The sequence below is a fragment of the Melanerpes formicivorus genome, unplaced genomic scaffold, assembly GCF_026170545.1.
Source record: "Melanerpes formicivorus ecotype bairdi unplaced genomic scaffold, bMelFor1.0.p_v2 SCAF_65, whole genome shotgun sequence".
NCBI classification, from domain to species: Eukaryota; Metazoa; Chordata; class Aves; order Piciformes; family Picidae; genus Melanerpes; species Melanerpes formicivorus.
The window spans coordinates 3,569,470-3,584,061 of record NW_027142417.1 but is presented as its reverse complement, the minus strand read 5'-3'; the positions used below and the strand labels follow the sequence as shown (position 1 = coordinate 3,584,061).

The following is a 14,592-nucleotide window of genomic DNA, read 5'->3' as shown; positions in this document are numbered from 1 at the left end:
ATCTGTGTCTAATTGTTGTCTGCATTCACATTCTTGAAAGCAGATTTATTTTTCCTGGACCACTCTGTGGATTCAGCTGACCAGCCTAAGTGAGGATTAGTTGTTTTAAAGTTATTTTGATTAAAGAGTCATTTTAAAATATGGTAACATGCAACACATGGTTTAAATAATCCTTGAGACACAAAGGAGTATATCTAATGTATGTCTAATGAAAATGAAGATTGTGGATATGAGCATTCACACATCATAGAAGACATCTAAGGTACATATTTAATTCACTTGGAGCTGTGTTATTTTTTTGCCCTCTTCCATGAGTCCATAAATGACGTCTCTTGCTCTACACACGAATGCACATAGCTACGGATATGTTTATAGGCATGTAGAAGTTGTCTCTTTTTATTTGGGTAAATAAAATAATAAGGGTTAAATGTACATAACAGCTTAGTGAAGAGTGAATAATATTGCAGGGCACTTTGGGAAATACCAGTTAATTATAGCATCTATTTGAAAAAGGAAGTTTTCTCTGTTAGAAAAGTTCTGTTTTAAAGGATCCCGTGCAAGGAGTGAAGATAGCTCTGTAAACAAACTTGGTTCTCACCTATAATTTTTTCCAGGTGTTTGGAAGTCACAGCAGAAACATATCCTAAGGCACTCTGCTGCCGTTTCTGGAGTAAGGAACTAGGAAAAAAGACTCTTTAAACCAAAATGCAGTTTTAAATGTATCATCTCACCTAATTTGGTTTGGCAAAGCACGTGCACTGCTCTAAGTGCCTGTTCACACAAAGATTGATGTTTTTCAGCCTGCGTTATTGTTGCTTCTTGACAGCGGTTGTGATGTTCTGCATTGCCTAGATGCCCCAGCAGTTGTTTACTCTTGCTAGTAGTAACTCCATCTGTGATTAAGAATAACAAAAAAACCAACTTACAGACACATAAGTAGGATTTGCTTGGATAATTTTTATGGTACTTAAAATGCCTCATCTCTCTTGCCTGTGCTCCATGATCATTTAAAAGATGTCAGTTCAGGTTGAATGGAAGCGCACACGAAGGACTCAGTGCAGACATTCAGAGGATGCAGACCTTGCCTGGAGAAGCTTTTGTGTGCTCTTGAGCTAACAGTGTCTAGCAGTGTATCTTCACCTGAACTTTATCACCTGCTGGCTATTGTTGCTGGCCGCAGAAAAGAGTCTGCTAGCAAAGCAACCATGTTTTTCTAACAAGTTCTTGAGGTCTATTACTCACCTGAGTTATAAAAGGAGTCGTTTAATTAAACTGGAAATTAGTGCTGGGCTTCCCATTGGAACCAGACTCATTATTTTGATGAGTGACCTCAGAGGTAAATGCTTCAGCTTCCTCCTATTTACTTAGCCAGGAGTGTTCTTTTTAGGTCATTTTACCAGAAATCCTGCTAGCGACTTTGTGCGGTGACGTGCGGGGGTTTTATTTCAGCTCACTGCGCTCGGAGGTGGGCCGGTTCAGGAGCTGGGTGTGTAATGGTGTTGGTCATGGACTGAAGATCTTTACCATAGGGATATCTGCCTCTTCTCTCCCTCAAAAACAATGTCGACATGTCTGTCTTGTTTTACTCCTTGCCTTTGGATGAGCTGACTTGGGGGTTCCCATCTGCCGAGGCATGGAGGGGAGGATGGTGAAGAGTGGAGGAAGAGGAGAGACGTGATGAGGGCAAGAAACTCTCAAGAGTAAAGGGGACTGGAGGGAGAGAGACCTTGGCTGATGACAGGAGAAGCACAGGGTGGTGGGGACTGTGGGTTCCCGTGGCTCTTGGTGGGGTGGCCCAGCAAGGCGGGGTTACCTTGAGGGGTGTAGGGGGAGCTGTGCGAGGCTGTGGGAGAACAGGGCCCCTGTGCAGCTGTCATGGGCCCCTGATGAATCACTGTCCTGTCACTTGACTGCCGTCCCCCTGCGCAGGGAGGAGGGAGAGACCTGCCGGGAAACAGCAGCCCAGCCTTAGATGTAAAGACAATATGCCTTTGACGGGCACTGCTGCCTCTGCTCTGGGACTCAGGGCATGGAATTGTCATCTGCACTGATCTCTTATCTTTAAATTAAGGCCTCATAGTAAAGCGGAGTAATTGAGGCTTCTGCTTGCTTCCCTGGCTTGCAGGTGAAGAAGTCCCAAACTGGTTCAGATGTTGCTGTTTCCTCAGGCTTCAGGTAAGGATTTGATTGAAAATTGCTATTTTCCTGCAAGCCTTTTACTCTGTTTTTTCCTTTTAAATCTTTCATAACTTCAGGTGATAAATGAACTCTTATTATTGGTTTTGGCATTAAACAGATGAGCTAGTGCTGGAGCCTCGCTTTTACATGCATGCAACTAAGTCTGCAAAGCATAAACATGTACATTTTGCCACTAAATTGTTTGGCTTTCAGTTAGATACTGACTCTTCAGGTTCATTGCAAGACTATGATATCGTCCTTCTTTGTAGATTTGTTTAGCTAATAAGATATAAAAATGAAGGATTTATGTTTAGAACTTGGGGTAAAATTTCAGTTAACATGCAATAACTTTGTGGCAAAGTGGCACTTGGGCATAAGGACATTTGGGCCATTACTGTGGGAGGAATTTTTAATGTAATTTTAATGCTCCTTAAAAGAGCCCCAGCGTTTATTTTAAACTGAAAAATGCATGGCTGAAATGGCTTGGAGACACAGTAACCTACAGAGTTTCTACTGGAAGAAGTTACTTAGACTGAGTATATCAAATCAAATAACATTACCAAAAGTTTTAGGTGTGAAACAATGGGAGGATGGGGCACTTCCCCGGCATCAACTAAGGGATATGTTGTGGTGAGGATGGCAGTTGGCCTTTTTGTGTAAGGCTATTCAAAAACACAGGCTAGAAATATTCAGCTCCCTGCCTGCTGTAGAAATGTTTAATTTTTGCTTTGGATAAGGGTTGTGCTTTTCGGACTTGGTGACAGCTGCTGAGCCGCAGCCCAGCGCCGAGGCACCAGCGCCCGATGGCTCTGCTGTGTGCTGCTTGTACTCCTTCTCAGCTGGGCACACTTCATGTAATCCACAAAGCAAACAAGCAAGCAGACAGAATAATGTTTTAATGCTGCGTTTGTTTCAACGGAAACAGAGGAACAATTAAGTAGTTTGCCAGAATAAACACATACATCAGGAATATCTCATGCCCTGTCAGTAGATGATAGGTTTCCACAATTGCTTCGAGTGTTTTATTTGGTTTGGAGGCCCATTATATTGCCACTGAAAAAGCAGAGTGTTAATTTGTTGTGAAGAGACTGCGTGTACTGGTGATTCCGTCTCTGTATGCATCTTAAAATCACAAGGTGGTGTGAGTGTTTAAAGCACAGTGCTTCCTATCTAAATTTTGTTCTGTTAGAAGCTGCAAACATCATTACAGTAGCTAGTCAGTTGTGTGCAAGGCTTCAAAATGAGTTTAGCACTAGAAAAGATGAAGTTGGGAGGAGCTGCTGACTTAGTAAAATTTACTAAATGTTTTCTGGATGTTGTTGAATAGCAGGCTGTCTCTTGCAGAGGTAATTCCTTTGTAACCTGTGCTGAATGTGTCACTAAAAGTAGTTGCATCTTGTTTGCAGGTCTATGGAAATGCAGGATCTAGCCAGCCCACACAGCCAACTCAGTGGTAGTAGCGAATCCCCCAGTGGTCCAAAACTTGATAACTCTTGCATAAACAACAATTCCATGACTCCCAATGGCACAGAAGGTGAGACACTGTTTTTTTAGTGTTTCAGAGTCCTTTCCCCTGTCGTGCTGGTGTTCTTGCAGCCGTATAGAGAAGATGTTTTCCTATTTTAGGTGTTCTGTATTGATGTAATGCCATGTGTGGAGCCAATGTTCAATGTTTGTCAGTAGTTATCAGGTTTCACCAAGTTTTCATTCCAGGTTTATGTTCCTTTCATAGAGTTTGGAGGGACTGGGCATTAAAAAATAAAAAACACCAGAAAACTTGAGAATGTAGCTTAGTGGTGAAGCAAACCAGGAGATGTTTACAGTTTTAAACTGGAGTCTTTTACACCATTTTGGTATTTATGTTCTCACTTTTTGCAAGCTCCTAAGGCTGTGAAAGTTTTGCCAAGTAGGCTAATAAAACCCGGGTGTTGAAATTTCCTTGGGCTAGCTTGCTGCTCTGATTGAGTGGCCAAAATTCAAACAGGTGTAGTTATTCCATGTGGTAAACTGATAGCTATTTTTTGAGCAGCAGTCAGGTAGTTGATAAGTTGTGTTTGTTCTCAGCAGAATACTAACAGCAGAACAACCTAGCAGCTTTGAATAATTTAGAATAAACTACTGCATATAACAACGCATACAATGAAATGCAGAAGGGCTTATATAGAAAGCAGCAAAAATTCCTCTTTCCTATAATATTTCTATGGCAAGAGCAGGAAGGGTTGTACCTGGCACTTGGCTGGCTGTGTGACCAGAGATTGTAGTACAGTACTAAAAAGAGTCACAGAGCTTCAGTATTGCTGCTCAATATAAATATATAGTTAAACAACTGTTGTAGCAAAGATAGGCCTTTTTGTTATTCCTGTGAACTGGGTCATATTAGTGCTGCCCAGACTGTTTTGGATCATGGACATGCATTGCATTCTTCCAGGAAAGGCACATGTCAATCATACAGATGCCGTCCCCACTCAGTTCCCCAAACATCTCTGTTATTTGTTCTAATTGGAGCCCTCTGTAGTGGGGAGGCTCTGTGGGTTATCGGATTAACGGGCATTTCTGCCACACTTGTATATAATTCACTTTTTGCCCCTGCTGTAAAAGTGTTACTGTAATCAAATTTTAAGCCATTTGAAGATAGAAGAAAAAGGTAGCTTTTAAAAGAATAAATGAAGGGCATAATGTGTTAATGTATTTTACACAGAAGAATATTTCATGTCCACAGATGAGTCACTTTCCTTTTAAACACCCAAGCACATTGTTATGTTTTTCTATCAGATTATCACGTGTGAGAGTTTTGGTACAGGATAAAACGGCCTGACCCTTTCCAATTACAACTCCTCTAGCTAACGAAGGCCTTTGCTGCGACCTCCACCAGCTCCTGTGCCTTCTGTGTAACTTGAAGGTTCTTTAGTAGCACAAAAATGGGGATTGTTCAGTGAAACACCGACAAACTTGCCATCTGGCTCACTTTTGTGTTCTCAGTAGCGATTGTGTGCAGGCACACGCCCCGCGGAGCGGGCACTCGACATTACCGTGTCAGGGGATGGGTGATGTATTTGTCTACTCATGTGCTAACTTCAGGAAGCAAAGGATGTTACGGTAGGTGTCAGAGCTTAGCGGAGAGAGTGGATTAAACCACAGTAGCTTTATTTATCTGACACCAGAATTTTCAAGTTCAGGCTTATTAATTTGGGGTGAATTCCTACCCTGAAAGCTGTGAGTTGCAGTGCATGTTTACCATGTGAGATGAAGCCAAATGGTTCTCCTTTGTCTGCCCTTTTCCCCCAGGTGACATCACACTCCTCTGCACTGCAGACTGGCTGCTGAGCCCTAGCGCCCAGAGCCCCACAGGTTTGGGGGGATGTGGGGGGCCCAAAAATGTCCCCAGAAATCACTTCTGCCTGGCGATTTGGGTCTGAACTGTCCCAACTGAGAATTCCTGTCTCTGATTGCTCTTAAGTGACAAATAAGGAAAGGTTTTCAAAAGAAATTTCATCAGATCTATTGCTAAATTAGACATGTGCCAAGAGACAAAATTTGTGAGCAAAGCAGATGCCCAAGAAGCTGAAGGTGGAATTTTTGCTATTAATGTTTTTTTTGTCACGAGAAAATGTTTGGTTTGGATTCCTTGAGCTGCTGAACAGGCTTGAGAAAAAATGAAGCAATTTTTTCTTATTTTTCTGTTACGGAAGGGTGAAGTAAAATTATTTCTTCTGAGATTCTTAACACAGAATCCTGCTGAAAGACAAGTGGCAGACTGTAAGGATGCAGTCACAAGGGCTGGCCAGACACCTTTCTTAAAACACTGCAGTGTGGTTTGCTTGCTTGTTGCACGTGGAGTGGAGATGTGGGTTGCTGAACCAGTATGTGAAACCAACATCTGATTTACTATGCATTTATTCTCACTAATGTGAAAGAGCCTTCCTTCTCTGGTGCAAGGGACCTTCATCTGCACATGAAGTAGGGCCTCTAGGTGTTTGCATGTTATAAATATCTTGTAAAGATATGCTAAATTTGATTTGACTATGAACATGATTTAGGCAAGTTTCCATAGCCTGCAGTGCAGGATATGTTCACTAGATGAGAAGGAGGAAGGCAGAAAGAACCCCTCCCCTCTTCTAAAGTGGAATGGCTCTGTTTCAAATGAATCTGTTCATCAATTCCTCTAACCCGCATTTTCAGACTTGTCTCTTATTGTTCTACAAGAGGATGTGGTTGGAAGATAGCTCACTGTTATTAGCTCATATTTTTAGCTTCACACTTAGTGGTAGTTTTTCAAAGCAGTGAATGGGGATTTAGTTGTGTGACCAAGTCTGAGTTTAATCTGTGTGCAGCTTTGATGTAATAACTCCACCTATGCTTCGTTTCATTTTGGTGGAGCAGAAGTGATCAGGTAGTGCTGGCCAAGGACTGCAGCTGAAGAAATTTCAAGGGGTTTTGGGTGACTGCAGTTTATTTCCTTCTATCTACAATTTTTCAAACAAGTCAGATTTACTAATTCTTGCCTCATACAACAGTTCCTCTCTGGCTTTCTCCTGGAGCACAGTGATTTCTGTAGAACTTTGCACTCTTCTCTTAAGTTTGTTGCAGATCATGAGACAGTCTTCACAGCCCTGGATGTTTGTGTGGTGAGAGGATTTAAAAAAAAGTCACAGCTAAGAAGTTGTCATTTTGCTGGTGTGTGGTTTTTTTTTAATTTCTTCTTTTCTGGGCCAGGCAACATAGTCTTCAAACTAGTGATGGGGAATTAACAAGGAAATTATAGACCCTAACCTGCCAGAAATTTCCTGGGATTGAATACAGAGAGTAACACAAAAACATCTGCCTAAAGACACTCAGAAAATCAGTCCTGGTGTGCCAAGATGGTGTTGATATAAATACTGCAATATTTGAGCTCTTTGAGCATTTTTCCACAAAACACTCTGTCATAGGCTGCAGCAGACACTGGACAAATGACAAAATTTAAACACTTGGCCCTGTGGAACTTGCCTAAGAAGGTCTGTTTGGAAGGGGAGGGGCGGAAAACCGTAATTGAAGTTGTGATCAAAATGCTCATAGTGGTGCCTTATCTCTCATCTTCCTTTGTCAGCGAATTGCTGTGCTGAGTTGATACTGCAGAAGTTAAAGAAACAGTAACAGCAGAAGCTAATAAAAGAGCCATTTGTTAAGTTTTATCAGACAGCTGGTGGCTGTTCCCACAGCAGGTCCCACATTGGTAGGTGCACTTCAGAGGTTTGAAAGGAGTAACAAAGCTGGAGTGGACAAGTGTGTACAGCTTCTGCCTACAGGGATCTTTGCTTCAAAGAATATAAATTGCTTCTGAAGGATTACGTAGAGTGAGAACCAGAAGCCTGTGACCCATCATGAGGATGTTTTATGCAACTGGAATGGAAATAGAATAGATGCAGACTGTGAGTAGGAGCTGTGGTTTTCCAAGCAACTACACTTCATTCCTGTTGGGAGTGTGAAGCTTCTCCTGCCCTCATGAAAAGGAAGAAGGGAAGGCATTTTCATATCAAGGAGGAAGGGAAAACAGGTAACGAGTTGAAGATACACCTAAATGGCAGAGTGGGTTTGATGTCTCCACAATGCACTCTGTTCACTTGAAGTCTTCCATGCTCTCAGAGCAGAGCTGGAGGACCACTTTCTTTGCCTTTGGTGGCTGGGACTGTGATGTGTGGTCCTTGTGCCTGTCTTAGGCCAGATACTTCACACCATTGCTCTGCAAACTTAGACCTGTGCAGGGGAGTTGCCATGCTCAGATTCTCAACTGGGGCTTTAAGAAAGCAAAAATGAAAAATGGTCCAGCAGAGGTCTGAAAGGGTTGTGTCTGGATATGCGCTGACTATGTTTGGGCAGGGGAGATGTGGTCATTTGGTGTAAATCGATGAGGGAGCGTGAAGGGGTCAAAGCATCAGTTAAGCTCTTGTATCCCAACTGCAGGGAGTGACTGTACTTGTCAGATGAATATCCAGGTTAAATCTTGATAGCAGCTGAAAATTCCATTAAAACTTGTCACCACCCAGATACTTTGAATTTTGTTTCTGGTTTTGCACTGTGGTGATGATGCTGTTACCTTTGTAAAGGTTAGGCTTTTGCTGTAGATGAGCAGGTACAGTGATGTCTCAGCTCTTTCAGTTGTAAGGTAAGAGGAAGATGAGGGTGATGGGGGAGCTGTGCATGAGGTGAAGGTTTGATGTTAGCCAAATAGTGCAGGAGTTTTGAAGCCTTCTTACATCAGAGAAGTGGGGAGAGCAGGAAACAGTCCAGACTTGAACTAGAATGTTCTGCTTTGAGCAGGGACTTTCTTTGAAAAATAAACATAAGTTTGGGCTGGAAATTACCTTGTAGTAATTACATTCTGGTAATTTCCAGACACTGAGATTCAGGAAGAGTCCTCTGCTTCAAGAAGCAGGAGCAATTAAGTTCTTGGGTGTCATGGTCAGGAGCTGATGATTTGATAGTCTGTGATAGAGAATAATGTCTTGGGTAGAAATTAGTGTAATTGAGTAACCTGTTTATAAATAACCTGTAACCTTGAGTCACCTGTTTATAATAGCAAGATTCTTCGGTAGAAAGGAGAGTTTGAATAAAGCAATGGCAAATGTAATCAGCTTAGAGGTTCAGGGAGAATTTTTGTCATGTTTTTAGTGACAATTCTTTGACATTTCAGGTGAGGTATGAGTAGAAATCCAGAGCATGCTTCAGGAGCATGTGATGGGCAGATCCATACCAGTCCAGAGCTTTGCTTCCTTGGGACAGCTTCATACATCTCTCATGATAGACACAGATTACTGATGCACTACTGTGATAGACTGGCAGACCTAGAACCTTAAGAAATCCCTTTGCTGCTCTCCTTTTTTCTGTGATTCTGGTGTGAAATCAGCTCCATTACAGGTCAGGTTTTGCCTAGGTTAAATGAGGGAGCTTCTTCTGCAGTGAGAATCCAGGGGTGAATATTTCCAACTGGTAAGACCATGGCTTTTCTTCTCAGCTTGTTTCTTTGTATAGTGAGCTTTCAACCTCTTAAATTGTGTTTAGGCTTGGATAGAGGGGAAACAGGAAGTAATTTCCTGGCATTTTGATTAAAGTGCTTGGGGAATGGAAGGCTTTTCAGTTCCTATCCATCTTTATTAAATTCCTAACTAGCTGTGGCACAAGGTCTGTTAAGGTCACGGTTGTTCTTAAAGATGGCATGATAAGGTTTACTTGTTGTCACCCTAATAATGGCTATCCAGGTCAGGAATAATGTGAACAGCCTTTCTTATCCCATTTTTTTATATATTCAGGAAATGCAGCAGCTGAGAGAGGAGACATAAGGAACAGTTGTGATGGAAAATTTGTGAGCCCCTCTGTCAGCAACTAGAACTCATTTCCGTGAAGAAGGCACTACAGTGTTTCATGTTTTCCTGTATCTTCAGCAGTCATATGTTTAGTAAAGTGCATTCAGTTGTAACCATGGTTGCAGTTGAAGTATTGCTCATGAGCTGTAGAGACAGAAATGCCATTTTGATGGGAGTTTTTTCCCAAATTATAATCTTTAACAAGGTTCTGAGGTCCAGATGAGTGGCAAAGATACATGAAGTAGGCTTTTAAACCAATGGCAAGAGAAGTATTTACATCCACTTAGAAGGACATTATCTAGATTACACTGTGGATGAGATCAGATGAAGGAAAGAGGCATGCAGAAATAAGGATTTGGATTGTCAGGGGAAGGAATGGCCCTTTGTCAAACTGGGAAGTGCCTTGCCCTTGCCAAACCTGCCACCAAAAAGGGTTCCTGCTAGTGAGGGCTGCAGTTTCTGGATATGTGTAGAGAAACATGCATGCACACAGCCATGGCAAGGTGACACTGAGGCTTTACATGTCAAGTGGGGTGCAGTTTGCCTTGGTTCTCTCTACTTCGCTGTCTGCAGTGTCACTGAACTGCCTTGCTGAAAGGTCAGGCGTGCACCAGCTGTGATGTGTGGGAAGTGGTGACTCCATCAGCAGGGGTGAAAGGGGTGATGGTGATAGTGAGATCAGCTCCCTTGTTTTCTGAGGTGGTGTTCTTGGTTACTTGTGGTGTGCTGAAACTCCAAAACCTAGGTTTGTAGGGGAAAAAAAAAAGGATTTGAGAGGTTGCTGATTCCTGTGGGCTTCCTGGGAGTAGCTGTCGTGCCTGTTTGCATCCCTGCCAGCTCAGCCCCACCTGAGATGGCACTGGAGCCACAGAAAGGAAAATGTTTGCTTACCTGAGGCTGTATTAAAAATCATTAATTAATAATTAATTATGAAGCAGTATGAGCCAGGAGCCGCTCTTTTACTCTCATTCTTTGTTGCTGTCTGACAGCCGTGTTGGGTTGCGGCTGCAGAGGGAATAAATGTGAAAGCATTCTTTGAAATACTTGGTGAGGACTGTGTCCCCTTTGTTTATTCAAGGCTGCTGAGTATAAAGTTGGATTTTGTTCTGAGAGGAGAAATTTGCCATGAGGAAAGTGTTTTATTTAATCACAAATTCTCATTCTTCCTCTGACAAGTTATTTGGATGGAAAAAAAAAAAGTTGAATGGGCCTCAGAGAAACCCATTTAAAAATTATTTCCTTTTTTGTCGCGTTCAAATTGATGTCTTTCAAGCCTGTAGATGTCTGTGTGACCTGATCTAAATGTGGACCCTTATTGTTGGGTCTGCATGATTAAGAGGAATCAGGACAGGTGCAGAGAGTTGCATGGGGACTTCTGGTTTGTTACAGTGTCTCTTGTTCCTCAGGGACAGAAATAACCCTCTTGATGGTTTTGTATATGTCTGTGAATCATAGCTGCCGGTACTTTGCATTGTTTGTATACACAAATACACAACATGCAAAATACTGATAGCCGTGATTCGAAATGTTTGGGGCAGACTTTTATTTAGCTTGTGGCTGTAGTGAGTGTGTGTGCATGCGTGGGCAAGATTATTAGCTGCATATAAAGTACACTTTATTTATGTTTCTATAGTTAAAACAGAGCCAATGAGCAGCAGTGAGATTGCTACTACTACTACCACCACGACAGACGGGTCTTTAGACAATTTCTCAGGATCAGGTAAGCAGTAATCAAATGTGTTAAGCTCAGTATTTCTTTAATTTACTGTTTTCTTAGCCCATGGGGTCTAAACCTGCGAATAGATATTAAAAAGCCTTGTGTGCTTTGCAGCTTATACCTGTTTCTGTTCATCTTACTCAGGCAGTGTAAATCAATAGGAGTTTTCCCCCAGTAAGGAGCATTACAGCATCAGCCTTATTAATGTCCATCAGTGTCTTCAGTGGGAGTCTCACTAGGGAGTATTGTGGCCCAGAGTAATTACTCTTGATTTCTGTGAGTAAACATAACCTGCCTCTGTGATTAGTGTAGTAATTGAGGGGTAGGTCTCACTCACATATTGTAATTTATTATCATCAAAGTATTAATATTTCCACCAGGCTTTTTTCCTTTGTGGAAGCCAAACACATCTTAGCTTTTAATGTGCAAGAGGCCAACACTGAGAAAATCTTGAAATGTCTGCAGGTTTTTTTGCATACCTGTGGATCAACTGTGGTATTTCTAGCACACTGGGTTTGTTGTGATGCAAATCAAATAAAAAAGGATCTAATACTGTATCGTGGGATTCTATTTCTAGAGCAGCCAAATTTGATGTCTCCCAGCCATCTGGGCTCTGGGAAACCAGCCCCTCTCTGGCCCTGTCACAGCCTCCCTTCCCTGCGTATGCTGTTGAGTGTGGAAGCACCAAAGCTGAAAGCCAAAGCAGGGTGTCCAGAGTGTTTTAAATCTCTGCCAAAAGAAAAGGCAGAGTGTTTGACTGTAGCTTCATGTGTCTACAGCCACCAGTAGAAGGTCAAACCATGAGATTTGATCTGTCTGCAGCCTTGTGGGCTGCAGAAAAGAAACCAGTTGTGTGGAAGGCACGGGAAGGGATTCTCTGCTTCCCTATGTGCGTGGTGAGTGCTCCTGAAGTGTGGAGATGATGGATTTCCCCTCTAGCTGGCCAGGAAAGGGGTAGCTGGCAGAGGGTAATTAGCTGTGCTTTGTTTATGTGCAGGCACTTCACGGCGGGGCCTGCTCTTTCTCCAGCTCCAGGTTTACAGTGGCCACAACCTGCCACAGGCCCCTCCTGTCCAAGGCTTCAAACCCACTTTGTGCCCCCGAGCAGAAATGGCACCCGAATGGTAACCAGAGAGGAAAGGGCTGGTAGGATTGACACCCAGAGCACACTGGCACAGCCGTCAGCTCTCGGCAGCACCCAGAGCAGTGAAGCAAAGGTGGTGTGCTGGCGCAGAGCCCCGTGGGTGCCGGGGTAAAGCCATTGCTCACCTGCGCGCACTGGCCTTTGGCACTAAGGACGTGCACACCTCGGCCTTTACTGATGGGATGCCGACTGCTCTAGAGGTCTGAAAGCCTTTCAGAAGGCAGCTGAGATGGGGAGAAGGGAAGGAAGTGCAGCATGGCAGCATGTTGCCTGTATGGCAGGATGAAGTTTCTCACAAGCAGGGCATGCTCTGTGTTGGCCGTGTGGTTTGCATTGAGGTGTGCAGAAAGCTCCTTCATAATAGGTAGCCATTAAAAATTGCACTTGAGATACCAATAATCCAGTGGAAAGATGCAGGAAATGTTTCTGTCCAGAAAAAGGCTGCTTGCATTGAAAATGTTGCTGGTGTGTGAGCAAAGAACAAGCTACTGCTCAGGAGCTGTACAGAGGGGCGATTTAGTATTTGGGATTGACAATCAAGATTTTATGCTAAGCATTCTTGTATAGTTCTTGATAAAATGTTACTTTCTGAGGTACAGTGATACTTGAATTAAAATCTTGTTTAAATTCCAAAATTCTATTAGGAAAAATAATATTTATTTTTGTTATGTGTGTTTACACTTGTGTGGTTTCTTTTCTCCTTGGGTGCAGCAATTGGAAGCAGTGGTTTCAGCCCAAGACAAACACATCAGTTCTCCCCGCCACAGATTTACCCTTCCAAGTATGGTATCTTTTAAAAATAATAATAGTAGTAGTAATAACTGAAATAGGTAGATTTTTAACCTATTTTAGAGGAATAATTCGGTCCATCTGTGAAGTAATAATTTTAACCACAGCAGTGTTTGGGGGGGGTGGGGGGGAGGGGGCAGAAATAATGCTAAGAATGCATTTAAAAACTATTTGGAGAGTTCTTATTTTGCTTATTCTCTTATTATTGATTTCTTATTGTTTTGTCTTTGTCATACACATTCTATTATCTAGCACAGCCTATGGTAATGTGTTAATGAAGTGGCAGGACTATGATAAGGCTAAAACTAGGTTCAGGCATGTCTGTCTAATGCAGCATCTGTCCTGTTCTCTGTTGTTTGTAATCAATAGCAGACCATACCCACATATTCTTCCTACCCCCTCTTCGCAAACCATGGCTGCATACGGGCAGACACAGTTTACAACAGGGATGCAACAAGCTACAGCTTATGCCACTTACCCCCAGCCTGGCCAGCCCTATGGGATTCCTTCATATGGTAAGAAATAACTTCCATCTTCTTTTGTTCCTGCGGTTAATGCTTTTTAGATCAAAACTGTGCCCCTTCCATTAGTATTTAGTGGGATAGCTACACCCTAGCATTTTTTGTGGAAGACTGGCAGTGAGTGATGCTTAATTTATGTATTCAAAAGATTACATAAGAAGCTGCTCAAAAAGGATGGCTCTATTTTGTGGTCAAGGAGAGAGATTCATTAGGCTTTTATTGCTGATATGAAACATCAGAACCAAAATAGGAAAAGAGAGCTAGGGACTTCCAGAACTGTCACAGGCATAGGTCCTGGTGACTTGCTGAGGAGCTCTGCTCATTGGGCCATCAAGGTCAGACTTTCAGCTGATCCAGAAAACTGGAACCCAAAAGAATCAGTGAAGCTCTGCTGATGTTCAGCTGGTGAAAAACTCTTTCAAAAAGACCCCAACAAAAAAAGATTTCGTGTTCAATGTTTTAAAACACCCTGGAGGTGAAAACTGAGGTAAATTCCTACCAAAGCTCTGTCTGCCTGATGAAGGAGGTGGTACTAAGTAGCAAACATTAAACAAACAAAAAAACAAAACACAAAAAAAACCCCAAGCTGCTGTGGGTGAGACCATTTTTGCTGCCAGACTAGCAGCTTGGCAGCAAGGATGCGTTACTAGAGAATAGGTCTTGTGTTCCTCTGAGGGCATACATTTTAAAATACACAATCCCTATGCTTTTAGCAGGGTATTTTGTAAAGATATATTCAGGTAATGTGGATTTTATACCAAAAGGCCAGAACTCATGGTACAAGCTGTGCCCCTTTAAAATTATCAAAGCTTTCAAGTGCAGAATTGGTGACTCTTTCATCCTGAAATCTACAGATGAAATCCACTGGGTCTCAGGTATGTCCTTCATCAGATTATTGTGAAC

At 42.5% G+C, this 14,592-nt stretch overlaps 1 protein-coding gene across 10 annotated transcripts in view; it reads left to right on the top strand.

Annotated features, from left to right (window-relative positions):
• EYA1 (EYA transcriptional coactivator and phosphatase 1) overlaps positions 1-14,592 on the top strand; it is a 111,950-nt gene that overhangs the window by 47,003 nt on the left and 50,355 nt on the right. For 4 of the 10 annotated variants that reach the window (XM_068162559.1, XM_068162558.1, XM_068162556.1 and 1 more), the window contains exons 3-7: positions 2,126-2,175; positions 3,585-3,712; positions 11,152-11,238; positions 13,091-13,160; positions 13,538-13,683. In XM_068162559.1, coding sequence (XP_068018660.1) covers positions 2,126-2,175; positions 3,585-3,712; positions 11,152-11,238; positions 13,091-13,160; positions 13,538-13,683 — 481 coding nt within the window. Of the gene's footprint in view, positions 1-2,125; positions 2,176-3,584; positions 3,713-5,463; positions 5,527-7,585; positions 7,712-11,151; positions 11,239-13,090; positions 13,161-13,537; positions 13,684-14,592 lie in introns of those variants that run through there. The other 6 variants (XM_068162561.1, XM_068162560.1, XM_068162557.1 and 3 more) reach the window with 3 other exon arrangements.